General features: G+C 52.2%; 1 protein-coding gene across 1 annotated transcript; it reads right to left on the bottom strand.

Moving 5' to 3' along the window:
- Window positions 1–1,324: 1,324 nt before the first annotated feature.
- On the bottom strand, window positions 1,325–7,008 carry LOC101609852 (probable low-specificity L-threonine aldolase 2). The gene is made up of 7 exons (XM_045159002.1): window positions 6,807–7,008; window positions 5,140–5,223; window positions 4,504–4,592; window positions 3,900–4,085; window positions 2,743–2,880; window positions 2,368–2,560; window positions 1,325–1,908 (listed from the first exon to the last, which is right to left on the bottom strand). The coding sequence occupies exons 1-7, from the start codon at window positions 7,006–7,008 to the stop codon at window positions 1,625–1,627; spliced, it is 1,176 nt and encodes a 391-aa protein (XP_045014937.1). The 3' UTR covers window positions 1,325–1,624.
- Between the last annotated feature and the right edge of the window lie 13,438 nt (window positions 7,009–20,446).

Raw genomic sequence — 20,446 nt, 5'->3', positions numbered from 1 at the left:
AGAATGAAATACAAGTACACTAGGTATCTGTGGATGACCTTGAATTTGGAACCTCCTGCTTTTACCTCCAAGGGCTGGGATTACAAGCATGCACCACTATAACTTTTTTTTCCCCCCCGAGGTAGGGTCTCTCTACCTGACCTAGAATTCACTGTGTAATCTCAGGCTGGCCTCAGACTCACAGCGATCCTCCTACCTCTGCCTCCCAAGTGCTAGGATTGAAAGTGTGCGCCACCACTCCTGGCCGACTTTTATTCTTTTTACATTCTCAGAAACTTCTCTTTCTCTGAGACAATGTCTGACGTAGCCCTGAGCTCGTGTGGCGGAGGCACCGTTGATCCTCCTGGCTCTGCCTTCCTGAGTGCTGGGCTGCGGGCTGCATTTGACCCTGCTTCTTCAGCGGTTCCCGAGTGGGCGTGGGCCCGCGAGTCATTTAATTATTCTCTTCACAGAACCATCTCTAGTCTGTTTACACATTTTTAAGCTTTTTTTTTTTTTTCTTTCAGAGGCAGAGTCTCATTGTAGCCCAGACTAACCTGGAATCCAACATGTCTCAGGGTGGCCTCAGACTTATGGTGACCCTCCTACCTCTGCCTCCTAGGTGCTGGGACTAACGGCGTGTGCCACCATGCCCAGCTTCCTCTGCATTGTTTTTTATATTTTTATTTTTTGGGTTTTCGAGGTAGGGTTTCACTCTAGCCCAGGCTGACCTGGATGGAATTCACTCTGTAGTCTCAGGGTGGCCTTGAACTCACAGCGATCCTCCTACCTCTGCCTCCTGAGTGCTGGGATTAAAGGCTCCTCTGGCTTTTTATGTGGGATCTGAGGAGTACTGAACTCTGGTACTTGAGTTTGAGCAGCAAGCACTTTTTTATTTTAAATTTTTATTTATTAATTTGAGAGCAACAGACAGAGAGAGAAAGAGGCAGAGAGAGAGAGAGAGAGAGAGAACAGGCACGCCAGGGCCTCCAGCCACTGCAACTGAACTCCAGACGCATGTGCCCCCTTGTGCATCTGGCTAAAGTGGGTCCTGGAGAATCGAGCCTTGAACCAGGGTCCTGAGGTTTCACAGGCAAGCGTTTAACCGTTAAGCCATCTCTCCAGCCCCAGCAAGCACTTTTTAAAAATATATATATATATTTCTTATTTATTTATTTGAGAGAGAGATTGAGAGAATGAGTGTGCCAGCGCCTCCTGCTGGTACAAATGAACTCCAGACACATGTGCCACTTTGTGCCTTAGGCTTTATGTGGATACTGGGGACTTGAACTCAGGTTGTTAGGCTTTACATTCAAATGTCTTAACCCCTGAGCCATCTCTCCAGTCCTTTTCTTTTTTTTTTATTTTTGAGGTAAGGTCTCATTCTAGCCCAGGCTGACCTAGAACTCACTCTGTAGTTCCAGACTGGTCTTGAACTTACAGTCATCCTCTTACCTCTGCCTCCTCCCTGGCACATGCCTCTTATCCCTGATGAAGTGGGACCACTACATGAGAGTCACCATGGGAGAAACAGGTACAGTCATTGTCTCCTAGTGGGGACTGGCCTTCCCCAGGCCAGAAGTTCTAAGTGCCTCACTTCCCGCTTTGATCCCAGCCAGGGCCCAGGGCCCCCAGCACCCTGACCTTAGAGCCCTGATTGCCTCAGCACAAACTCCCACTTCCTCAGCGCCAGTTCAGTGTCCCGTGGGGAGATGTCACGGTGCCACACCACCCGCACCGACCGTTCTGTCCAGGGAAACAGCAGCACACGCACGGCATGGCCAGTCTGGGCCACCTCCTCAGCGCTCACGGCCTGCAGGCGCCGGCACAGCTCTGCGGGTGACAGCCCGTCTACGTGCACCAGCACCATGTTGGTCTCCACAGTGGCGGCATCCACGGAGCACATGGGTGACGCCAGTTCCTGGAGCCCTGAGCCAGAGTCTGCGATGAGCACAGCCTAACTCCAATGTCACCTGGAGAAGGCTGAGGGGCAGCCCAGCTGTCTTGGTGGGGAAAGGACCCTGAGTCCCAGTATAGCCCTTGGGATCACATGGACTCATCTGCCATTTCAGCTACATGCCCTGAGGCAAATGAGGTGATCTCTCTGGGCCTCAGTTTCTTCATTAGTTAAATAGAAACATCACAGGATTGTGAGAATCCAACAGGTGTGACTGGAGTCTGAGGCTCCAGGCACTCTGCAAAGGCTCCTTACTCTACTGCACACTTCCTTATATCAGGCACCACGTGGAATAGGGCCTGGGGAGGTAAGGAGATCTGGGACCCTTCCTAGAGACTCAACATAGCCAGGCTTCAGGATGCAGACCTCCTGTGATCCACCCTGCTACAGAGGACCCCCACACCCAACTGAGAAGGAGCCAGCCCAGGCACCTGTGGCGAATCTCTGAGCATTCTGGTGGTCCCTCAGCAACACCTCCTCAGCTTCAGCCAGTCCCACCAGCGCAGCGGCGGCCAGTACCCCAGCCTGGCGCATGCCCCCACCCAGGGCCTTCCGCAGGCGCCAGGCTTCTTCAATGAAGTCCTTGGATCCTCCAACTAGGGCCCCCACTGGTGCCCCCAGGCCCTGGGGAGGGGGAGAGGAAAGACTCCTGGGGCTTCGTCCAAGCATACAGCCCATTCTTGAGCTGGGGAGGGCAGATGGACAGCCCCTGAGGCTCAGGGCTGGCAGGCCAGGAGCTCAGGGACCCAACTCTGCCTTCTGGGGTATGCACCTTTACCCTACGTGTCTCTGGAAGGCCAGCCTACCTTGGAGAAACAGAATGATACGGAGTCACAGTACTGCACTAGGCGGGCAGGGGGTACACGCAGAGCCACCGCGGCATTCATCAGCCGGGCCCCGTCCAGGTGGACTCGGGCCCCGTGGGTGTGGGCCAAGTGGTGCACCTGGGAGTAGAGGGCAGGCAGAGGTCAGAGGGGCTGGAAGAGGCAGGACAGGTCTCTAGGCTCCTTGAGGAACTATGAGGGGTCTGGGGTCAGGATCCTGGTCTGGTGACAAGCTCTGGGTATGTGGGACCTGAGCAGTCACACTGTCCAAGCCTTGGTACTGAATGCTGTGGCAGGGCATACGACAGGTGGCAAATATTTTTTAATTCTCTTTGCAGTGTGTGTGATGTTGGGGATGGAACTCAGGGCTTATGCATGCTAAGCAAGCCCTCTGCTGTTAAGCTATGTCTCAGCTCTAGCTTTTCTTTCATTTATTTCTTTTTGTGTGTATGTTTTCGAGGTGGAGTCTCACTTTAGCCCAGGCTAACCTGGAACTCACTCTGTAGTCCCAGGCTGATTCCAAACTCAAGGTGATAGGCGCTCCTCCTACCTCTGCCTCCCAAGTGCTGGGACTAAAGGTGTGTGCCACCATACCTGGCCCCTCATTTTATTCTTTAACGCAGTGTTACAGTTTGAACCGAGGACTCTGTGCATGCTAGGTAAGCACCCTACCAACTGACCTACACCCCCAGCCCAGCTTTCTTTCTTTCTTTCTTTCGCTATTGTTGTAATTTTGTTTTATGAGAGAGAGAGAGAATTGGCACACCAGGGCCTCCTGCCACTGCAATCAAACTCCAGATGCATGGGCCACCTCGTGTGCATGTGTGGCCTTGCACATTTGTGTCACCTTGTGCGTTTGGCTTATGTGGGACCTGGAGGGTCGAAAATGGGTCAGTAGGTTTTGCAGGCAAGCGTCCTAGCTGCAGCCATCTCTCCAGCCCCTAGCCTTAGTTTATGAAGCTCTTGCCAAGGGCCAAACTCAATGTTCCAGCTTCCAGCTGCAGCACCACAAGGAGGCTCGCCAGGCAGTGGAACTCACACATGCAACTTCCTTGCCAATGCAGGCCAGGACAAGTACCAGTTGAGAGCTTCACCATGGGGGCCAGGCAGTGGACCAGTGGGGGAGGAGGGCAGTCTACCTGTCGGAGGTAGTCGATGGGGAGGACCCGGCCCCCCGAGCTGCTGTGCGTGTTTTCCAGGCACACAAGCTCACAGACTGGGTGGTAGGGGTTCCCGACGCCCCGAGTGATGGCTCTCTCTAGCTCATGCAGGTCCAGCGTGCCATGAGGTAGGTCTGGGAGGGCATGGGAGTGCACCCCAGCGATCTGCAGGTGAAAGAAGACAAGATCAGTAGGTTCAGGAATCCAGGGGTATCCCTTGGCAGGAGAGGCAGAGCTCCAACTGCCCACTCATGTGCAGCTCCTTCAGAGCATACAGCTGGTCCCTGGCTGGGTTTTCTTTTGAGGTGCTGCTGTCTGGCTCTCTTCTGGAGCGCCAGTGTTTTAATTTCCCACCAGGGGGCATCAGAGAACCAAGGCAGATGTCCTTGGGACCAGCCAGAGCTGCTGCCGCCCCCACAGGACACATCTGGCACCCGGCTTTCCCTCCCATCTTCCCTGCAGTCCGCCCTGTGGGTTTCCTTCACCCCCTCTGCAGGTCCCAGCTTGATGCCTGGTAATGCCTACCTGGGCACCCTAGTTGGCTGATGCCCAGAGCCCTAGGAGAGCCATGCCTGGTCCTTACCTGGGCCACCCCGCCCTGCTCATAGACGTGGAGGTGACATTCCTGCCCAAGAAGGAGCTGGGAGCCCCGGCGTCGGCAGTGACCCATCACTGAGACAGATGGGAGGAGGGTAGAACTTGACACTAGGTCCAAGGGTGTCCTTCTGTCCCTGCTTGGCTTGGCCTGCTGAGACCCAGGAGCCCACCCCAGTGTGCTCAGAGTGCCTTGTGCCTACCCCTCAAGTCACCTCACTGCTGTGTGCCACAAAACCAGTATACCACACAACTGTGGGATGGCTGGGCTGTGGATGGGGGGCACAGACAGCCTGTCATCAGTGCCCTGTGACCCCTTGCAGATCACCTGAGTGGGCGGGGTTGCCTGATGCTGTCCCTGGGGGGGTTGAAAGCGTAGCACAAGTACAGCGGGAACTGGAGGGGTGTTTAATGAAGGACAGGTGGCTACAGGAACTCGGGCCGGGTACAAGGTGAGCACCCAGGGGGAGCTGGGGAGTGGCGGAGACTCGCAGACCTCACTCCCCTCCATCCAGGGTGCTCCAGTGGGCACACTCAACAGAAAACTAAGGGTTTGTCTACCAGTGTGATGGCCCCTAGCCTAGAGGGATGGAGCGTGAGCTAAGGTCATGGTGGACAGACTCACCAGAGATGAGGTTGGCCATGGTGTTGGTTGGTACAAACAGAGTGCGCTCCACACCCAGCAGCTCCGCAGCCTTTTCCTGGAGCTCTGCGGAGGGGGAGGGGGCGTTGGGCAGATTTGTCCATCAACAATTACACTCTGACCTGCTGCACCTGGCCCGCTCCTTTGCCAGCCCACAGCTCAAAGTGCACGTGTTAGCCGGGCGTGGTGGGGCACACACCTTTAATTCCAGCACTCATGAGGGAAGGCAGAGGTAGGAGGATCGTCTTGGGTTCCAGGCCACCCTGAGACTACATAGTGAATTCCAGGTCAGCCTGGGCTAGAGTGAAACCCTACCTCGGAAAACGACAAAGAGCATTTGTTGCCAGGTGTAGTGGTGCAGGCCCAGAATCCCAGCACTTTCCTGAGGAAGGAGGGTCGCTGGGATTTTGAGAGCAGCTTGGGCTATAGGATGTATTCATATGAGAGCCCCTTGCTCAGGGCTGCAGTGAGTGGCCCCGTGAGCTGGGGGACGGGGGTGGGAGAGGAAGGGGCAGAAGCCCATCTTTCAGCTGATCCAGAGGCCCCCATCAACCCTCTGCACCCCATCTCCTCCTGGGCCATGGTCCCTCCCCACACACGGAAACTCTGCGGTTTGAACCCTCTATCCTGCCCAGATCTCACACCTGCTTTACTTCCTTTCCCATCAGCCCAAGCAGGTGAGGCCCTGCGGTTTCCCTGCTGGCTTCCTCTCCCTCCCCCTCAGAAGGTGAGTCTCTGGGGAGTTGGCAGAGAATAAAGGGTACTGCTGGAGGGCAAGGAGGCAGCCCGTGCAAAGCCTACAGTGGTTACCCTGACTGGCATCAAAGTCCTGGAGCAAGGGTCTGGTGGTGACCACTTGTCCAAGGCTCAAGGGAAAGCTGCACACACCTCAGAAGTATTAGGGGTTCACTTTGGCAGGGACTCTCAACCCTGGGTGGTCTGTGGGTCCCGACTCCTTAAAGCTCTCTGTTACATGAGACCCCCAGGGAGGTGCAGCAGGTGGAGAATTCCCTTCTCCAGATTGGCTCGGTGGGCAGTGGGTACAGGTGAACAGTCACAGGGCGCCAAGCCTGGTTCTTCCCTGGACCAGATATGTGACCTTGAGCACCTCTTGCACCATCATGGAACCCTTCCAGACAAGACTGGGTATCATCCCTGTGGGTAGGCTGGTGACCAAGTGACACGTACACACATCAATCACCCAGTCAGTGGTCCTGTTTAAATGCAGATTCTGAAGCCGGGCATGGTGGTGCATGCCTTCAATCCCAGCACTCGGGAGGCAGAGGTAGGAGGATCGCCGTGAGTTCGAGGCCACCCTGAGACTCCCTGGTGAATTCCAGGTCAGCCTGGGCTAGAGTGAAACCCTACCTCGAGAAAGAAAGGAAGGAAGGAAGAAAAGAAGGAAAGGAAAGGAAAGGAAAGGAAAGGAAAGGAAAGGAAAGGAAAGGAAAGGAAAGGAAAGGAAAGGACGACGGAAAGAAGGAAAAGAAATGTAGAATCAGATTCTGGCTTGCAGGTTCTGCGTGCTCAAGTACACAGGTGCGCCCCCCGGAACTGCACGCGGCCGGGACGCTACCCTCCGCGCCAGCACCGCGGACAGCGCAGGGCCCCTGGACGCCCCCGCCCCGGCCTCCCGCCGCCGGGCTCACCGCGGACCGTGGGGTCCTCGCCATAGTCGTCGTCCCCCACGACCGCCTCGGCCATAGCGCGCCTCATGGCCGGCCCGGGTCTGGTCACCGTGTCGCTGCGCAGATCCACCACGTGGACCTGGACCCCCGCCCCGCTCCAAGACCACCGCGCCCAGGGCACCCCGATACCCGGCACCAGGGCCCGGGCCGCTGTGCGGAGCATGGCGAAAGCAGCGCTCGCCCACCCGCCCTCCCCTCGGGGCCTGGACCGCGGCCTGGTCTGGTCTGCGCGGCCGGACTGCCCCGACTCCGCTTCGGACTTGGGCCGGCTACCGCACGGCGCGCTGGGAGTTGTAGTCTGCGCTGCATGGCTGCGTTTTTGTTGTTGTTGTTGTTGTTTATTTGTTTGTTTTGCAAGCATAGGTCGGTCTCCCAGGGCATGCTGGGAGTTGTAGTTCACGCTACTACACTCTTCCCTTTTGCAAGCGTGGGTCAGTCTCCCACGGCATGCTGGGAGTTGTGGTCCTCTCCGTATGTTGGGGGCTTCAAGAGCTCGGTGGGCCCCGCAGCTTTCTGGGAGTTGTAGTTCGTTTTTAGGTCGCGGCGTTGACTAAGTGAACTTTGGATGCTAGTTGAAGCTTCTTCAGTGCTTCTTCCCCCTCCTCCTCCCTTCTTCTTTCTCCTCTTCTCTTTCCCCCTCCTCCTTTTACTTTTCTTGTTTTTTTCGAGGTAGGGTCTTGCTCTAGACCAGGTTGACCTGGAAGTCACTCCATAGTCTCAGAGTGGCCTCAAACTCACAGTGATCATATCATCCTATCTCTGCCTCTGGAGTGTTGGGATTAAGAGGAAACCCAGGCAGGGTAAGCTTTTATAGAGAGGACGCTCAGGTGGCTTTTTTTTTTGGTTCTGTTTTTCAAGGAAGGGTTTCACTCCAGCCCAGGCTGAGCTGGAAGTCACTATGGAGTTTCACAGCTTCCATACTTACAGACAATAAACCATAATTCTCTCCCCTCTTTCCGCTTGACATATCCACACTCCATCATATCCCCCCCTTCTCCCCATTAGTTTCTCTTTTATTTATTTATTTATTTATTTATTTATTTATTTATTATTTTGGGGGGATTGGCATCTCAGGGCCTCGGCCACTGCATTTGAACTCCAGATGCTTTTGTCACCTAGTGGGCATGTGCCACCTTGTGCTTGCCTCACCGTTGTGCGTCTGGCTTACATGGGATCTGGAGAGTTGAACATGGGTCCTTAGGCTTCGCAGGCAAGCACCTTAACTGCTAAGCCATCTCTCCAGCCCTCTCTTTTATTTTGATGTCATCATCTTTTCTTCCTATTATGAGGATCTTGTGAAGGTAGTGCTAGGCACTGCAAAGCCATGGGTATCGAGGCCAATTTCTGTCTGGATGATTGCATTGTAAACAGTCCTACCCTTCCTTTGGCTCTTACATTCTTTCTGCCACCTTTTCCCCCAATGGACCCTGAGCCTTGGAAGATGTGAGAGATGTTTCAGTGCTAAACACTCCACTGTCACATCTTCTCAGCACCATGGTGCCTTTTGGGTCATCCCAGGGGTCACCACCATTGGAAAACAGAAGCTTCTCTAACTAAAAGTGAGAGTAGCTTTAATATATGGGTATGAACATTAAGTAAAGTGTTTACAGGGCAGTTTGGTGAGCATAATATCTGCATTTAGCCAGACAAGAGCAGGCATTACACTTCTAATGCTCATGACCTCCCCCACCATAGGCTTTTGATGAGGTTTTCAGTACCAGGCATGCATTCTCTCCCACAGAGTGGACCTCCAGTCCAATTAGAGAGCAGTTGGTTTTCCCCATAACAGGCATGCCACTATTGTACCCATTGGTTCATTTGGTCTGGCTGGCCAAACTTGAGGCTTGCAGTGTCCACTGTTTTCACCACTGATGGCTTCTGTCTCCCATAGGGCTACATACAGTGCAATTTTTTCCAGCTTTCTGTCAGTTGGTCCACAGGGAGGAGGTTTTCAGCTCAACCTCAGTTTGATTTTCTCAGTGACTTGGAAGCCCAGGCATATGGAATCTTCAGCAATAGGGTCTTATCATCTTAAATAAAATATACATATATTTTTTGTTTTTTCAAGGTAGGGTTTCACTCTAGCCCAGGCTGACCTGGAATTCACTGTGTAGTCTCAGGTTGGCCTTGAACTCATGGCAATCCCCCTACCTCTGCCTTCCCTCCTGAGTGCTGGGATTAAAGGGGTATGCCACCATGCCCAGCTTGTTGCTTTGAGTTAAAAAAAAAAAAAAACATTTTATGGGCTGGAGAGATGGCTTAGCGGTTAAGCGCTTGCCTGTGAAGCCTAAGGACTCCGGTTCAAGGCTCGATTCCCCAGGACCCACGTTAGCCAGATGCACAAGGGGGCGCACGCGTCTGGAGTTCGTTTGCAGTGGCTGGAAGCCCTGGAGCACCCATTCTCTCTCTTGCTCTCTGCCTCTTTCCCTCTCTCTCTCTGTCACTCTCAAATAAACAAACAAAAAAAAATTTAAAAAAAATTTTATGAGCCAGAGGTAGGAGGATCACCATGAGTTTGAGGTCACCCTGAAACTACCTCCTTAATTCCAGGTCAGCCTGGACCAGAGTGAGACACTACCTTGAAAAAAAAATTATGTATTTGTGATGGTGGCACGCGCCTTTAGTCCAAGCACTTGGTGCCCAGTGCAGTATTGGTGCAGTTGCTCTTGTCATTGTCTGTGTTGGTCATGGCCTGGAGCCCCAAGACCCTGGGGCTGCTGTTGTGAGATACAGACTGACCCCCGAAGCCTTCTCCCACACAGAGGATGGGGACCTGGTCTCACTCGGCTGGTTCCCTTCCTGTCATGGACACCAGTTGTCTGTGGAGGGAGAAAGTTGTTCTGAGAGCAGCCACAGGGATCAGGCCACTCCATACCGAAGGGGCCGCTCCCACTGGGCTGCTGAGCATGCCCCTCCCTGTGCCCTCCTGCTTGGTCTGCCAATGGAGGCGTGTTGGGAGGGAGACAGAGAGAAGGCAGAGCGGGCTTTCTGGAAGGAGTGGTGGCTGGGCAGCTTTGAAGACAGGCCACTGCTGCTAGCCACTAGCCAGGCAGCGGTAGAGGCAAGGGTGCACTGGGGCCAGAATGACATTGGCCACAACGTGGAAGCCCCGCTGAAGGAAGTCCAGGGGGCTGAAGAAGTGTGGAAGGGCAACCATGATGCCCAGAGGCCTCCTCCAGGGTCAAGGCCAACTGTCCCTCTCCCTCTTGCATGGCAGAGCTGCCCTGAAAGGGTGAACCCTCAAGTCCCTTCAGGTTTGGGGCTCCAGGGACTCCGTGTCTGATGGAAAGGCTCCCTGCTCCTCCACAGCAGGGCCTTCTGGCCCTGACCCACAAGCTCTGCCGAATTCCCTTCCCGAATTCCGGCCCTGAGAAAACAAGCCCCTTATCTCATTGTCTGGCTCCAGTCCTTCTGCTGGGAAGTTGGGGGCAGGGAACCGGTGGGAAGGAAGGGAGGTGGATGGTCCAGGAGCAGACATGGAAGCTCTCAGGGGAGACCGGGGACAAAGAGCTCCCGGACACCTCCAGGCAGCGCAGAAGGGCCGAATGGCTAGCTGCTTGCATCACTCCTCAGGGGCTTCTCACCAGGGTTCCTTGTCAGTCCTCACAGCAACCTGGGGAGGAGGATGGGCACAAAGCCAGAGCACCCCCCCCCCCCGCACCCAGGAGACATGGCTGGTCACCGCCTTTGTGCTCCCCAAACAGGCTGCCTCTCCCTGGTCTCCCTGGTCCCCAGGGCATCTGTGCCCATCCCACCTTGGCCCTGGAGCTGAGGAAGCAGGAGGGGTAAGGACCTGGGGAGGGGGGAAATTGAGGCATGTTTAGAGGAAATCTTGCCAGGAGATTGGCCTCTGAGAAGTTGCCTGGGCTCAAGTGTGTGTGTGTGTGTGTGTGTGTGTGTGTGTGTGTGTGTGTGTAGTCTATGTGTGGAAGCACATTTGCATGTTTGAGTGGCAGAGTAAACATGTATATATGTGTTTACATGTGTAACACACAATACACTCACCTGTATTTGTTTTGTTTTTTAAATATTTTATTTTTATTTATTTATTTGAAAGAGAAAGAGAGGGAGAGAGAGAAAGAGGGAGGAAAAAAATGGGCACAGCAGGGTCTCCAGTTACTGCAAACAAATGCCAAACACATGAGCCATCATGTTCATCTGGTCTATGTGGGTCCTGGGGAATTGAACCCTGGTCCTTTGACTTTGCAGGCAAGTGCTCTAACCACTAAGTCATCCCTCTAGCCCTGTTTTGGTGTTTTTAAGGTAAGGTCTTGCTCTCGTCCAGGCTGACCTGGAATTCACTATGCAGTCTCAGAGTGGCCTCATACTCACAGCGATCCTCCTACCTCTGCCTCCTGAGTGCTGTGATTAAAGGCGTGTGCCACCACACCAGGCTGATCAGTCTCTCTTTTATTTTGATGTCATCATCTTTTCCTCTTAGTATGTGTAGGTAGTACCAGGCACTGCAAGGTCATGGATGTCCAGACCTTTTTGTGTTTGGAGGAGCACGTTGTAAGGAGTCCTATCCTTCCTTTGGCTCTTACATGCCACCTCTTCTGCAATGGGCCCTGAGCCTTGGAAGGTGTGATAGAGATGTTTCAGGGTTGAACTCTCCTCTGTCACTTCTTCTCAACACTACAGTGCCTTTTGAGTTACCCCAGAGGTTACTGCCATCTGAAAAGAGAAGCTTCTTTTTATTTATTTATTTTTATTGACAACTTCAACAATTATAGACAATAACCCATGATAATTCCCTCCCCATACTTTCCCCTTTGCAACATCACTCTGCATCATACCCCTTCCCCTCTAAATCAGACTGTCTTTTATTTTGATGTCATCATTTTTTCCTCCTAGTCTGATGGCTTTGTGTAGGTGACGTCATGGATATCCAGGCCATTTTGTGTCTGGAGGAGCACATTGTAAGGAGTACTACCCTTCCTTTGGCTCTTACATTCTTTCCACCACCTCTCCTGCAATGGACCCTGAGTCTTGGAAGTATGTGATAGAGATGTTTCAGTGCTCTTTGTCACCTCTCAGACTCACGTTTGAGTCATCCCAGTGGTCACCGCCATCTGAAAAGAGAAGCTTCTTCAACCAAAAGTGAGAGTAGCATTAATATATGGGTATGAACATTAAGAGAAGTGCTTACTGTGCAGTTTGGGGAGCATAGTATATGCATTTAGGCAGACACCAGCAGGCATCACACCCTTAGGGCTCATGACCTCCCCCATCATAGGTTTTTCAGTACCAGGCATGCACTCTCTCCCATGAAGTGGGCCTCCAGTCCCATTAGAGAGCAGTTGGTTTCCCCCCATAACAGACATGCTACTATTGCACCCGTTGGCTCATTTGGCCTGGCTGGCCCAATTTAAGGACTGCAATGTCCACTGTTGTTTATCCCCACTGATGAGTTCTCTCTCTCCCATTGAACTGCATGCAGCATAACTTTTTCCAGCTTTCTGTCAGTAGGTCTACACAGAAGACGTTTTCAGCTCAGCTCCAGCAGGATTTCTCAATGGCCTTGTGGCCCAAGTATGTGGAGTCTTCAGCACTAGGGTCTTACCATCTATTCCTGGTGGGAAACCAAGGGCCTCTGCAATGGCTTGTAATGTTTTGGGGGCATCAGGGAACTTCCTGGCCAACAACTCAATGGAAGGTATGCCATCCCTGTCTCTGAAAATTTTCTACTAGCAATCTAGGGCTTCTGGGTGCATAGTTGTCCAAAATGTAGGTTTCCATATGATTTATTCATACCCTCTTAGATTTTTTTTTGAGGTAGGGTCTCACTGTCGCCCAGGCTGACCTGGAATTCACTATGTAGTCCCAGGGTGGCCTTGAACTCATGGCGATCCTCCTACCTCTGCCTCCCGAGTGCTGGGATTAAAGGCGTGCGCCAGCACCCCCGGCACATACCCTCCTAGATTTTGATCCCCCCCACACACACACACTCTTCCTTTACTCAGTCTCTTTGACTCAGTGTTTCCTTGGGGCTCCTCGCCTGCACCCCAGCCTTCCTTGTGACATTTCTGTTCCCCGATGTGCCTGCCTGCTCTCCCCCATGGTCGCTGCACGTGCGTTGCTTTGTCCCCAGCCGTCAGCAGGCGTCCTCAGTCTCTCTGCAAGGCTGCATCTCCCAGAGAACCCTACCGATCCAAGCCCAACAGGAGGGAGGGAGGGAGAGGGAGGTGGTGCTCGTCCTAGAGTGTTCCTCTGGGAGTCTGTGCAGTCCCGCTGACCACAGCCACAGCCACAGCTGTGAGTCTCTCTCCCCTGCTCCGAGCATGCAGAGCCCTTGTCTTCTGGTATGCCTAGCCTGGTGTCTGGCCATCAAACCTGGTAAAGATCAGCTGAGTGGCTGACAAGGGAGTGACACAAGAACCTGTGTGTGTGTGTGTGTGTGTGTGTGTGTGTGTGTGTGTGTGTGAGAGAGAGAGAGAGAGAGAGAGAGAGTCCCAGTCATCCTGGTGATGCTGAATGGCTGAGGAGGGAAGGATACACATGGTCCAACATCCCCTGACCCTTGGACTCTTGTCAGTACACATGGAGAACAGGTGCAGGCCCTACTGCTGAGGATAGTTTGGGGGTCCTTAAGGTCACCCCCACACTGGCCATCTTCAGCTGTTTGCCACTCCAAGGCAGTCTCTAGGAGGCTTGGGATAGGAATCAGGGGGACGAAGACCGTTTCTCAGGGCACCCACCCAGGCGGGTATAGATGCCCTGGGGTGTGGGTGCATATGCTTGCGCGTGCGTGCGTGCGCGCGCGCACACACACACACACACACACACACACGCACATGCTGAGTTAGTTCAGTGTGCAGATTCCTGTAATGCTGGGCCACTGGCAGGAAGTGAGCCGTGGCAGGCTGCTGCTGGGAACCAGCCGGCCCCAGAGATAAAGGGAGGCAGCAGATTGGGACTGCAGATAGCAGCAGGCCCTAGTCAACAGGGGGAATGTCCTTTCCATCCCACCCCAGAGCCCTCCAGAGTGCGCTGACCCAGTCCAGACCCAGCCGGGAGGCAGGGGACAGCTGTTTGCATGATTATATATTGCCCTGCCGAGCAGGGGGTGGGGGGCTGGGGGGCTGGCTGAGCATGAGAGGGGGCAAGCACTTGGCCCAGGTGGGGTTCCCTGGTGCAGACGCCTCCTGTGCTATTTGGGAGTTGGGAAGGGAAAGGAGCGTGGCTGCTTCAAGACTTTGCCTCTCAGTGAGGAGGTAAGGCTGCCTGTGTCTTCTGATAGCCTCAGAGGGCTCACTGAGCGTCCCAGGGTGTCCAGTGATGAGCCTGGGATACGGAGATGGGGTGTCCGTCCAGTGATGAGCCTGGGGTGGGGGGATGGGGGTGTCCAGTGATGAGCCTGGAGTGGGGGATGTGCAGAGAGTGGGCAGGGGAGTGGCAGGGGGACGGGCAGAGCGGGCAGGCTCCATCTGAAGACTGGCTACCGTGAGCTTGTGAGATTTGGGTTCTGTAGGCTGGGGGTTCCCTAGGCTGCTGAGGACGTCTGTCTGTCAGCTCTCCACACTATAGGCCGTGGGAGAGCTGCGCATGGCTGGATCCCAGGGCTCAGCACAAATGATCTTGTTTTTCTTTTTAATTTTGAAACCGAACACTCCTACAGAAAAGCACACAAAGCATGTCTTGCTGTGTTACAAATAAACGTGCACAGCAAATGACCCCCACGTCACGGGCACTCGTCAGAAGTGCACCATGAGGCCAGGTGCAGCGGTGCACACCTGCAACCCTACTGTGGTCCTAGCACTTGAAAGGCTGGGGCAAGGGAAAGCCATAAGTTCAAGGTCAGCCTGGGCTATAGTGTGAGGCTTGGTCTCAAAATAAAAAAAATTGCTGGTGTGCTGATGCGCATCTTCTCTAATTCCAGCACTTTGGGAAGGCCAAGGTAGAACGATTGCTGTAAATCTGAGGCCAGCTTGGGACTACAGAGTGAGTTCCAGGTCAGCCTGGACTAATGTGAGACCCTACCTTGAAAAAACACAAACAAAACAAAACAAAAAAAGTGGACCATGGCCAGAGTTCCAGAAACTTCCTTCCCATCCACCTCCTCCCTCTACCAGAAGTTACCACTGCCTGGCTGCTATGTTCATCACCTGCTTTCCTTACTGCTTTTTTTTGTTGTTGTTGTTGCTAGGTTTTATTTTTATACTTTAATTAATTTATTTGCAAGTAGAGAGACAGAGAAAATGAGTGTGCCAGAGCCTACAGCTGCTACAAACAAGCGCCACATACACGTGCCACTTTGTGCATCTGGGTTTACATCGTTGTTACTGGGAAACCGAACCCAGGCCTTCAGGCTTTTCAAGCAAGCATCTTAACTGCTGAGGCATTTCTTCAGCCCCCTACTTGCTTTGCTTTTTGTGGGAGGGTCTCACTGTAGCCCATGCTGACCTGGAACTCACAGTGATCCTGTTAGAGTCTAAGAACTCTCTTCCACACCCCATTCACTCTCCCCTATCATCCTGGCCATCCTGGGACTGCTCCTGACATCATAATTGAGTATACCTCTGGGCTAAGAGAAGGGAAGATCACCTTTCCCCAGAACCTATACCTCTGCACCCTACCCGAAGGCCCTCCCTCACACAGCAATTTCTTTCCTTTTCCCCTAAAACCCAATCCCTTGCCCCACCCTAGCCCCCTGCTACAGGCACATGTGTCCCCCAATCTCTCCTCACCCTCTTCGTTCTTTCTCTCTCTCTCTCTCTCTCTCTCCCCCACACACATCTCCCTCTCCCCTACTATAATAAAGTCTTAGATCAAGAAGCTGTCTGTCTTGGTTCTCCATTGAGAACCCTGAAATCTAACAGATCTTCCTGCCTCAGGGCCACAGTCAGCTCCATGCTGCTGGATGAACTTCTGGTCTCAGTGCATGCGCTGTCAAAGCCAGCACAGGGATGAACTTCCAAACCAGGCACAGTGTATGGGAGGAATGGATTTATTGAAGCTCACATATCGAGGAGCAAAAAGAGGCTGGCTCCCTTTCACAGACCCAAGCAGAGGGGGAAAAATCACTCTGTACCCTGCATACGTTTAGGCTGAACACAGTTCTGCCCCCAGTAACACCTTTGGGCTGAACCCCAGGATCCACCTCCCAATGACACCTCTTCCAGCCAGGGGGCTGAAATCCAAGTTTAACATGTATATATATAGTAATTTGTTTTGTTGTTATGAGAGAGAGAGAGAACCTTAGATGGATGCACCACCTTGTGTGCATGTGTGACCTTGCGCTCTTGTGTCATCTGGTGCGTCTGGCTTACATGGGACCTGGAGAGTTGAACATGGGTCCTTAGGCTTTGCAGGCAAGTGCCTTCACTGTTAAGCCACCTCTCCAGCCCTGAAAATCCAAATTTTAATAAAAACACTTAGGTCTATTGGGGGATATACATTCAAACTACCACACTCAGTCTCCTGAGTGCTGGGGTTAAAAAGGTGCAACCACACCCGGCCTCTTTCCTTACTGTTTTATTTTTATTTTTTTTATGAGAGCGAGAGAGAGAGAAAGAATTGGTGTGCTAGGGCCCACAGCCGCTGCAATCAAACTCTAGACGCATGTGCAATCTTGTGTGCACGCTTGTGTCACCTTGTACATCTGAGTTATGTGGGACCTGGAGAATCAAACAGGGGTTCTTAGGCTTCACAGGCAAGTGCCTTAATCGCTAAGCCATCTCTCCAGCCTTCACTGTTTATTTATTTATTTGAAAAGGGGGGAGAGAGAGAGAGAGAGAAAGAGGCAGGTAGAGGGAGAGAGAGAATGGGCATGCTGGGGCCTCCAGCCACTGCAAATGAACTCCAGATGCATGTGCCACCTTGTGCATCTGGCTTATATGGGTCCTGGAGAATTGAAACTGGGTCCTTTGGCTTTCCAGGCAAGCATCTTAACCACTAAGCCATCTCTCCAGCCCTGTTTTTAAAAAAATTTTTAATTTATTTATTTAAGAAAGAGTGAGAGGGCTGAAGAGATGGCTTAGCGATTAAGCGCTTGCCTGTAAAGCCTAAGGACCCTGGTTCGAGGCTCAATTCCCCAGGACCCACGTTAGCCAGATGCACAAGGGGGCGTACGCGTCTGGAATTCATTTGCAGTGGCCGGAGGCCTTGGAGCACCCATTCTCTCTCTCTCTCTCTCTCTCTCTGCCTCATCTTCTCTCTGTCTGTTGCTGTCAAATAAATAAATAAAAATAAACAAAAAAAAATTAAAAAAGAGAAAGAGTGAGAGACAGAGAGTGAGTATGGGCTCATCAAGACCTCCTGCCACTGCAAACAAACTCCAACCGCCTGTGCCACATTGTGCATCTGACTTTATGTGCGTCCTGGGGAACTGAACCTGGGCCAGCTGGCTTTGCCAGCCAAGTGCCTTTAACTGCTGAGCCATCTCCCCAGCCCTCCTCATTGTTCTGCAAGCATGTGTGTGTGTCTCAAGGGAACGGAGCGTGGTGACTGCTGGACCTCGTAAAGCAGAATCAGTGTGGTTCCTTCTAGGCGGGGGCTCTCTGGTCAGGCTCCACGTTCTCATCTTGAGATGTCCATGCTGCATCACAGCAGCGGACCTTGTAGTTCTCCACGCCGCCTCCGAAGGGACCCCGGCTCTGTGTCGGATTTGCAGTTGTGGAGCAAGCTGCGAGGAGCACCCTAGCTCCTGCTTCCTGGCCTGGGGTACCTCTGTTTCTGCGGATCTCCCTGAGGGGTGGAAGCCCTTCCTCGCTGCATGCATCATGACTCTTGCGTCATCAGACTTGCCTCAGCCCTCCTGGAGGGCAAGCACCAGGTCCTTGCGAAGTGTAGTGCCTTACCTCATGTTTGGGCCATCTGGACACCACTGAGGGGAAGAGCCTGCTCACCTTTTTCCTGTTGACCAGGAATGGCCGGAGCTTGTATCTGTTGCAATCTACTTCTGGTGAGTAATTGTTTGCACAATTCCCGCTTTCCATGGCTTGCCTTTGCACTTGTATAGCGTTTTGACAGGCTAGAAGTCCATTCAGGGGCTGGAGAGATGGCTCAGCAGTTAAAGAGCTTGATTGCAAAGCCCACCAGCCCAGGTTCGATTCTCTAGTACCCACATAGAGCGAGATGCACAAAATGGCGCACACGTCTGGAGTAGGGTTGGAGGGATGGCTTAGCAGTTAAGGCAGTTGCCTGCAAACCCAAAGGACCCAGGTTTAATTCTCCAAGTCCCACATTAGCCAGATGCACAAGGGGGCGCACACGTCTGGAGTTCATTTGCAGTGGCTGGAGGCCCTGGCATGCCCATTCTCTCTCCCTCTTGCTCTGTCAAATAAATATGTAAAAATAAAATATTTAAAAGGCTTTTGTAAAGAGGGCTGAAGATATAGCTTAGTGGTTTAGTGGTTGTTGGCTTGACTAGCATGCTCTGGGTTCAATCCTAGTACCAAACAAATAAAAAAAAATAGGGCTGAAGAGATTGCTCAGTGGTTAAGGCATTTGTCTGCAAAGCATAATGAACCTGAGTTTGATTCCCTAGTACCCACATAAGACAGATGCACAAAGTGGTGCCAACATCTGGAATTTGTTTGCAGTGGTGAGAGGCCCTGGTACTCCCATTCTCATTCTACTTCTCTGTCAAATAAAAGTAAATTAAAAAATAAATAAATAAAGGTCCTTCATTTCTGTCAGATCTGGTTGTATACATCCATAATCTCTGCAACTTGTCAGGCTGAGGCAGGAGGATTTCAAGTTTGAAGCCAACCTGGGTTACAAAGTGAGAGCCTATTTCAAAAAAAAAAAAAATCTAGGAGAGCTGGAGAGATAGCTTTGTGGTTAAGGTGCTTGCCTGTGAATCCTAAGGACCCAGTTTCGATTCCCCGGGGCCCATGTAAGCCAGATGCACATCAAACTCTTGCATGTGTCTTATGCATGTGTCTGAAGTTCATTTACAGTGGTTGGAGGCCATGGGGTGCCTGTTCTCTTCTCTCTCTCAAATAAATAAATTAAACATTTTTTAAAAATCTAAAATATAAAACAAAAAAAGAAAAACTACATCAACTTGATGGAGCCAGTTTGCTTGTGGTCTGATTTGTGATTGGCTCTTGTGGAGGATTTATGAGGATTTTCTCACCTCAAGGTCAAGGTCTCCTGAATAGCTTTCTTTACAGGGAAATAGTGCTTTGTTATGTTTGTGTGATCACAGTTTCCCCAGTGCCTGCGCACTTCAGAAAACTGGCAGGGTTGGGGAGAGGAGTCTGGAAGCCTAGCTGGAGAACCTCTGTCAGGAGCCTCCGCTTGCCCTGTTGTCCACAAAGTGACCACCATGCCCTGACCCCAGCTGATGGGGCTGGCTGCAGAGGACAGATGGGTGACTGGACCTAGAGAAAAAAAAACAAAACAAAACAAAACAAAACAAAACGGAGGGGCTGGGAGGGGCAGGGTGTTAATATGTGTGACACCATCGCCAACGCAGGAACCAGAGGTGACCCACCACACATGTCCTCACTGAGCCTTACCTGTGCTGTGACGTGGTCCTCGGAGGAAACCAGCTGTTGCCATCTTTATCAGACCACTCGTGAGTGCGCCTGAGATTGGGTTTGTTGATGCTCCCCCATAGGAGGAGGGGCATGGGGAGGGTCACCAGACCTTCACCTGAGACCTCAGGCATCCCCTATCTCAGCTGTACAGAGTGATGCATGAGGTCTTGTAGTAGGGGAAGATGAGAATACGCAGAAGCTGGGCTGGGGAGGTGGCTTGGTGGTAAAGGAACTTGCTTGCAAAGCCTTTTGGCCCAGGTCTAATTCCCCAATACCCAAGGTAGTACATGCATCCGGAGTTTGTTTGTAGCAGTGGCAAGAGCCCTGGCATGCCCATACTCTCTTCTCTTTTTGCCCTTCCACCTCTGTTGCAGTCAGGTTCACATTGCTGGCAGAAATCATCTGACCAAGAGCAGTTTGTGGGGAAAAAAAAGGGTTTATTTTGCCTTACAGACTCAAGGGGAAGCTTCATGATGACAGGGGAAAACGATGGCATGAGCAGAGGGTGGACATCACCCCCTGGCCAACATAAGGTGGACAATAGCAACATGAAAGTGTGCCAAACACTGGCATGGGGAAACTGGCTATAAAGCCCATAAGCCTGCCCCCAACAATACACTCCCTCCAGGAGGCGTTAATTCCCAAATCTCCATCAGCTGGGAACCCAGCATTCAGCACACCTAAGTTTATGGGGGCCACCTGAATCTAACCACCACATTCTGCCTCTGGCCCCCATAAACTGATAACCATACATGAGTTGCATTCATCCAACTTTAAAAGTCCCCATGGTTATTATCAATTCCAATGATGTTCATACTTCTCCATAGTCCAAGATCTTTTAACTGAGCCATAGTACAAAAAAATCCCCCCCAAACCATAATGGAACAGAATAAACATTGACACTACAAAAGATGGCATTGGGCATAGCAAAGAAATATTCAGCCAATACAAGATTTTAAACAACCAGGGCAAACATCAAACTCTGCAGCTTCAAGTCCAATAATTCTAGCCAGTGACAAATCTCCAAGTCCGATAATTCTAACCAGTAACAAGTCTCTGGCATTCTAATTCCACCCCTCCAGCTAGGCTACTCACAGTCCTGGAAAAACTTCA

Source organism: Jaculus jaculus, chromosome 9 (assembly GCF_020740685.1).
Source record: "Jaculus jaculus isolate mJacJac1 chromosome 9, mJacJac1.mat.Y.cur, whole genome shotgun sequence".
NCBI classification, from domain to species: domain Eukaryota; kingdom Metazoa; phylum Chordata; class Mammalia; order Rodentia; family Dipodidae; genus Jaculus; species Jaculus jaculus.
The sequence above is the reverse complement of the archived record's forward strand: the minus strand, read 5'-3'. Positions and strand labels throughout refer to the sequence as shown.

Excerpts from the sequence above, each read along its gene's own strand:
- LOC101609852 (XM_045159002.1), bottom strand. The coding sequence starts at position 7,008 with ATGCTCCGCACAGCGGCCCGGGCCCTGGTGCCGGGTATCGGGGTGCCC. Across the intron at positions 4,593-5,139 it reads CATGGCCAACCTCATCTCTG|TGATGGGTCACTGCCGACGC; the intron begins GTGAGTCTGTCC and ends CATCTGTCTCAG. Across the intron at positions 2,561-2,742 it reads TATCATTCTGTTTCTCCAAG|GGCCTGGGGGCACCAGTGGG; the intron begins GTAGGCTGGCCT and ends CCCCCTCCCCAG.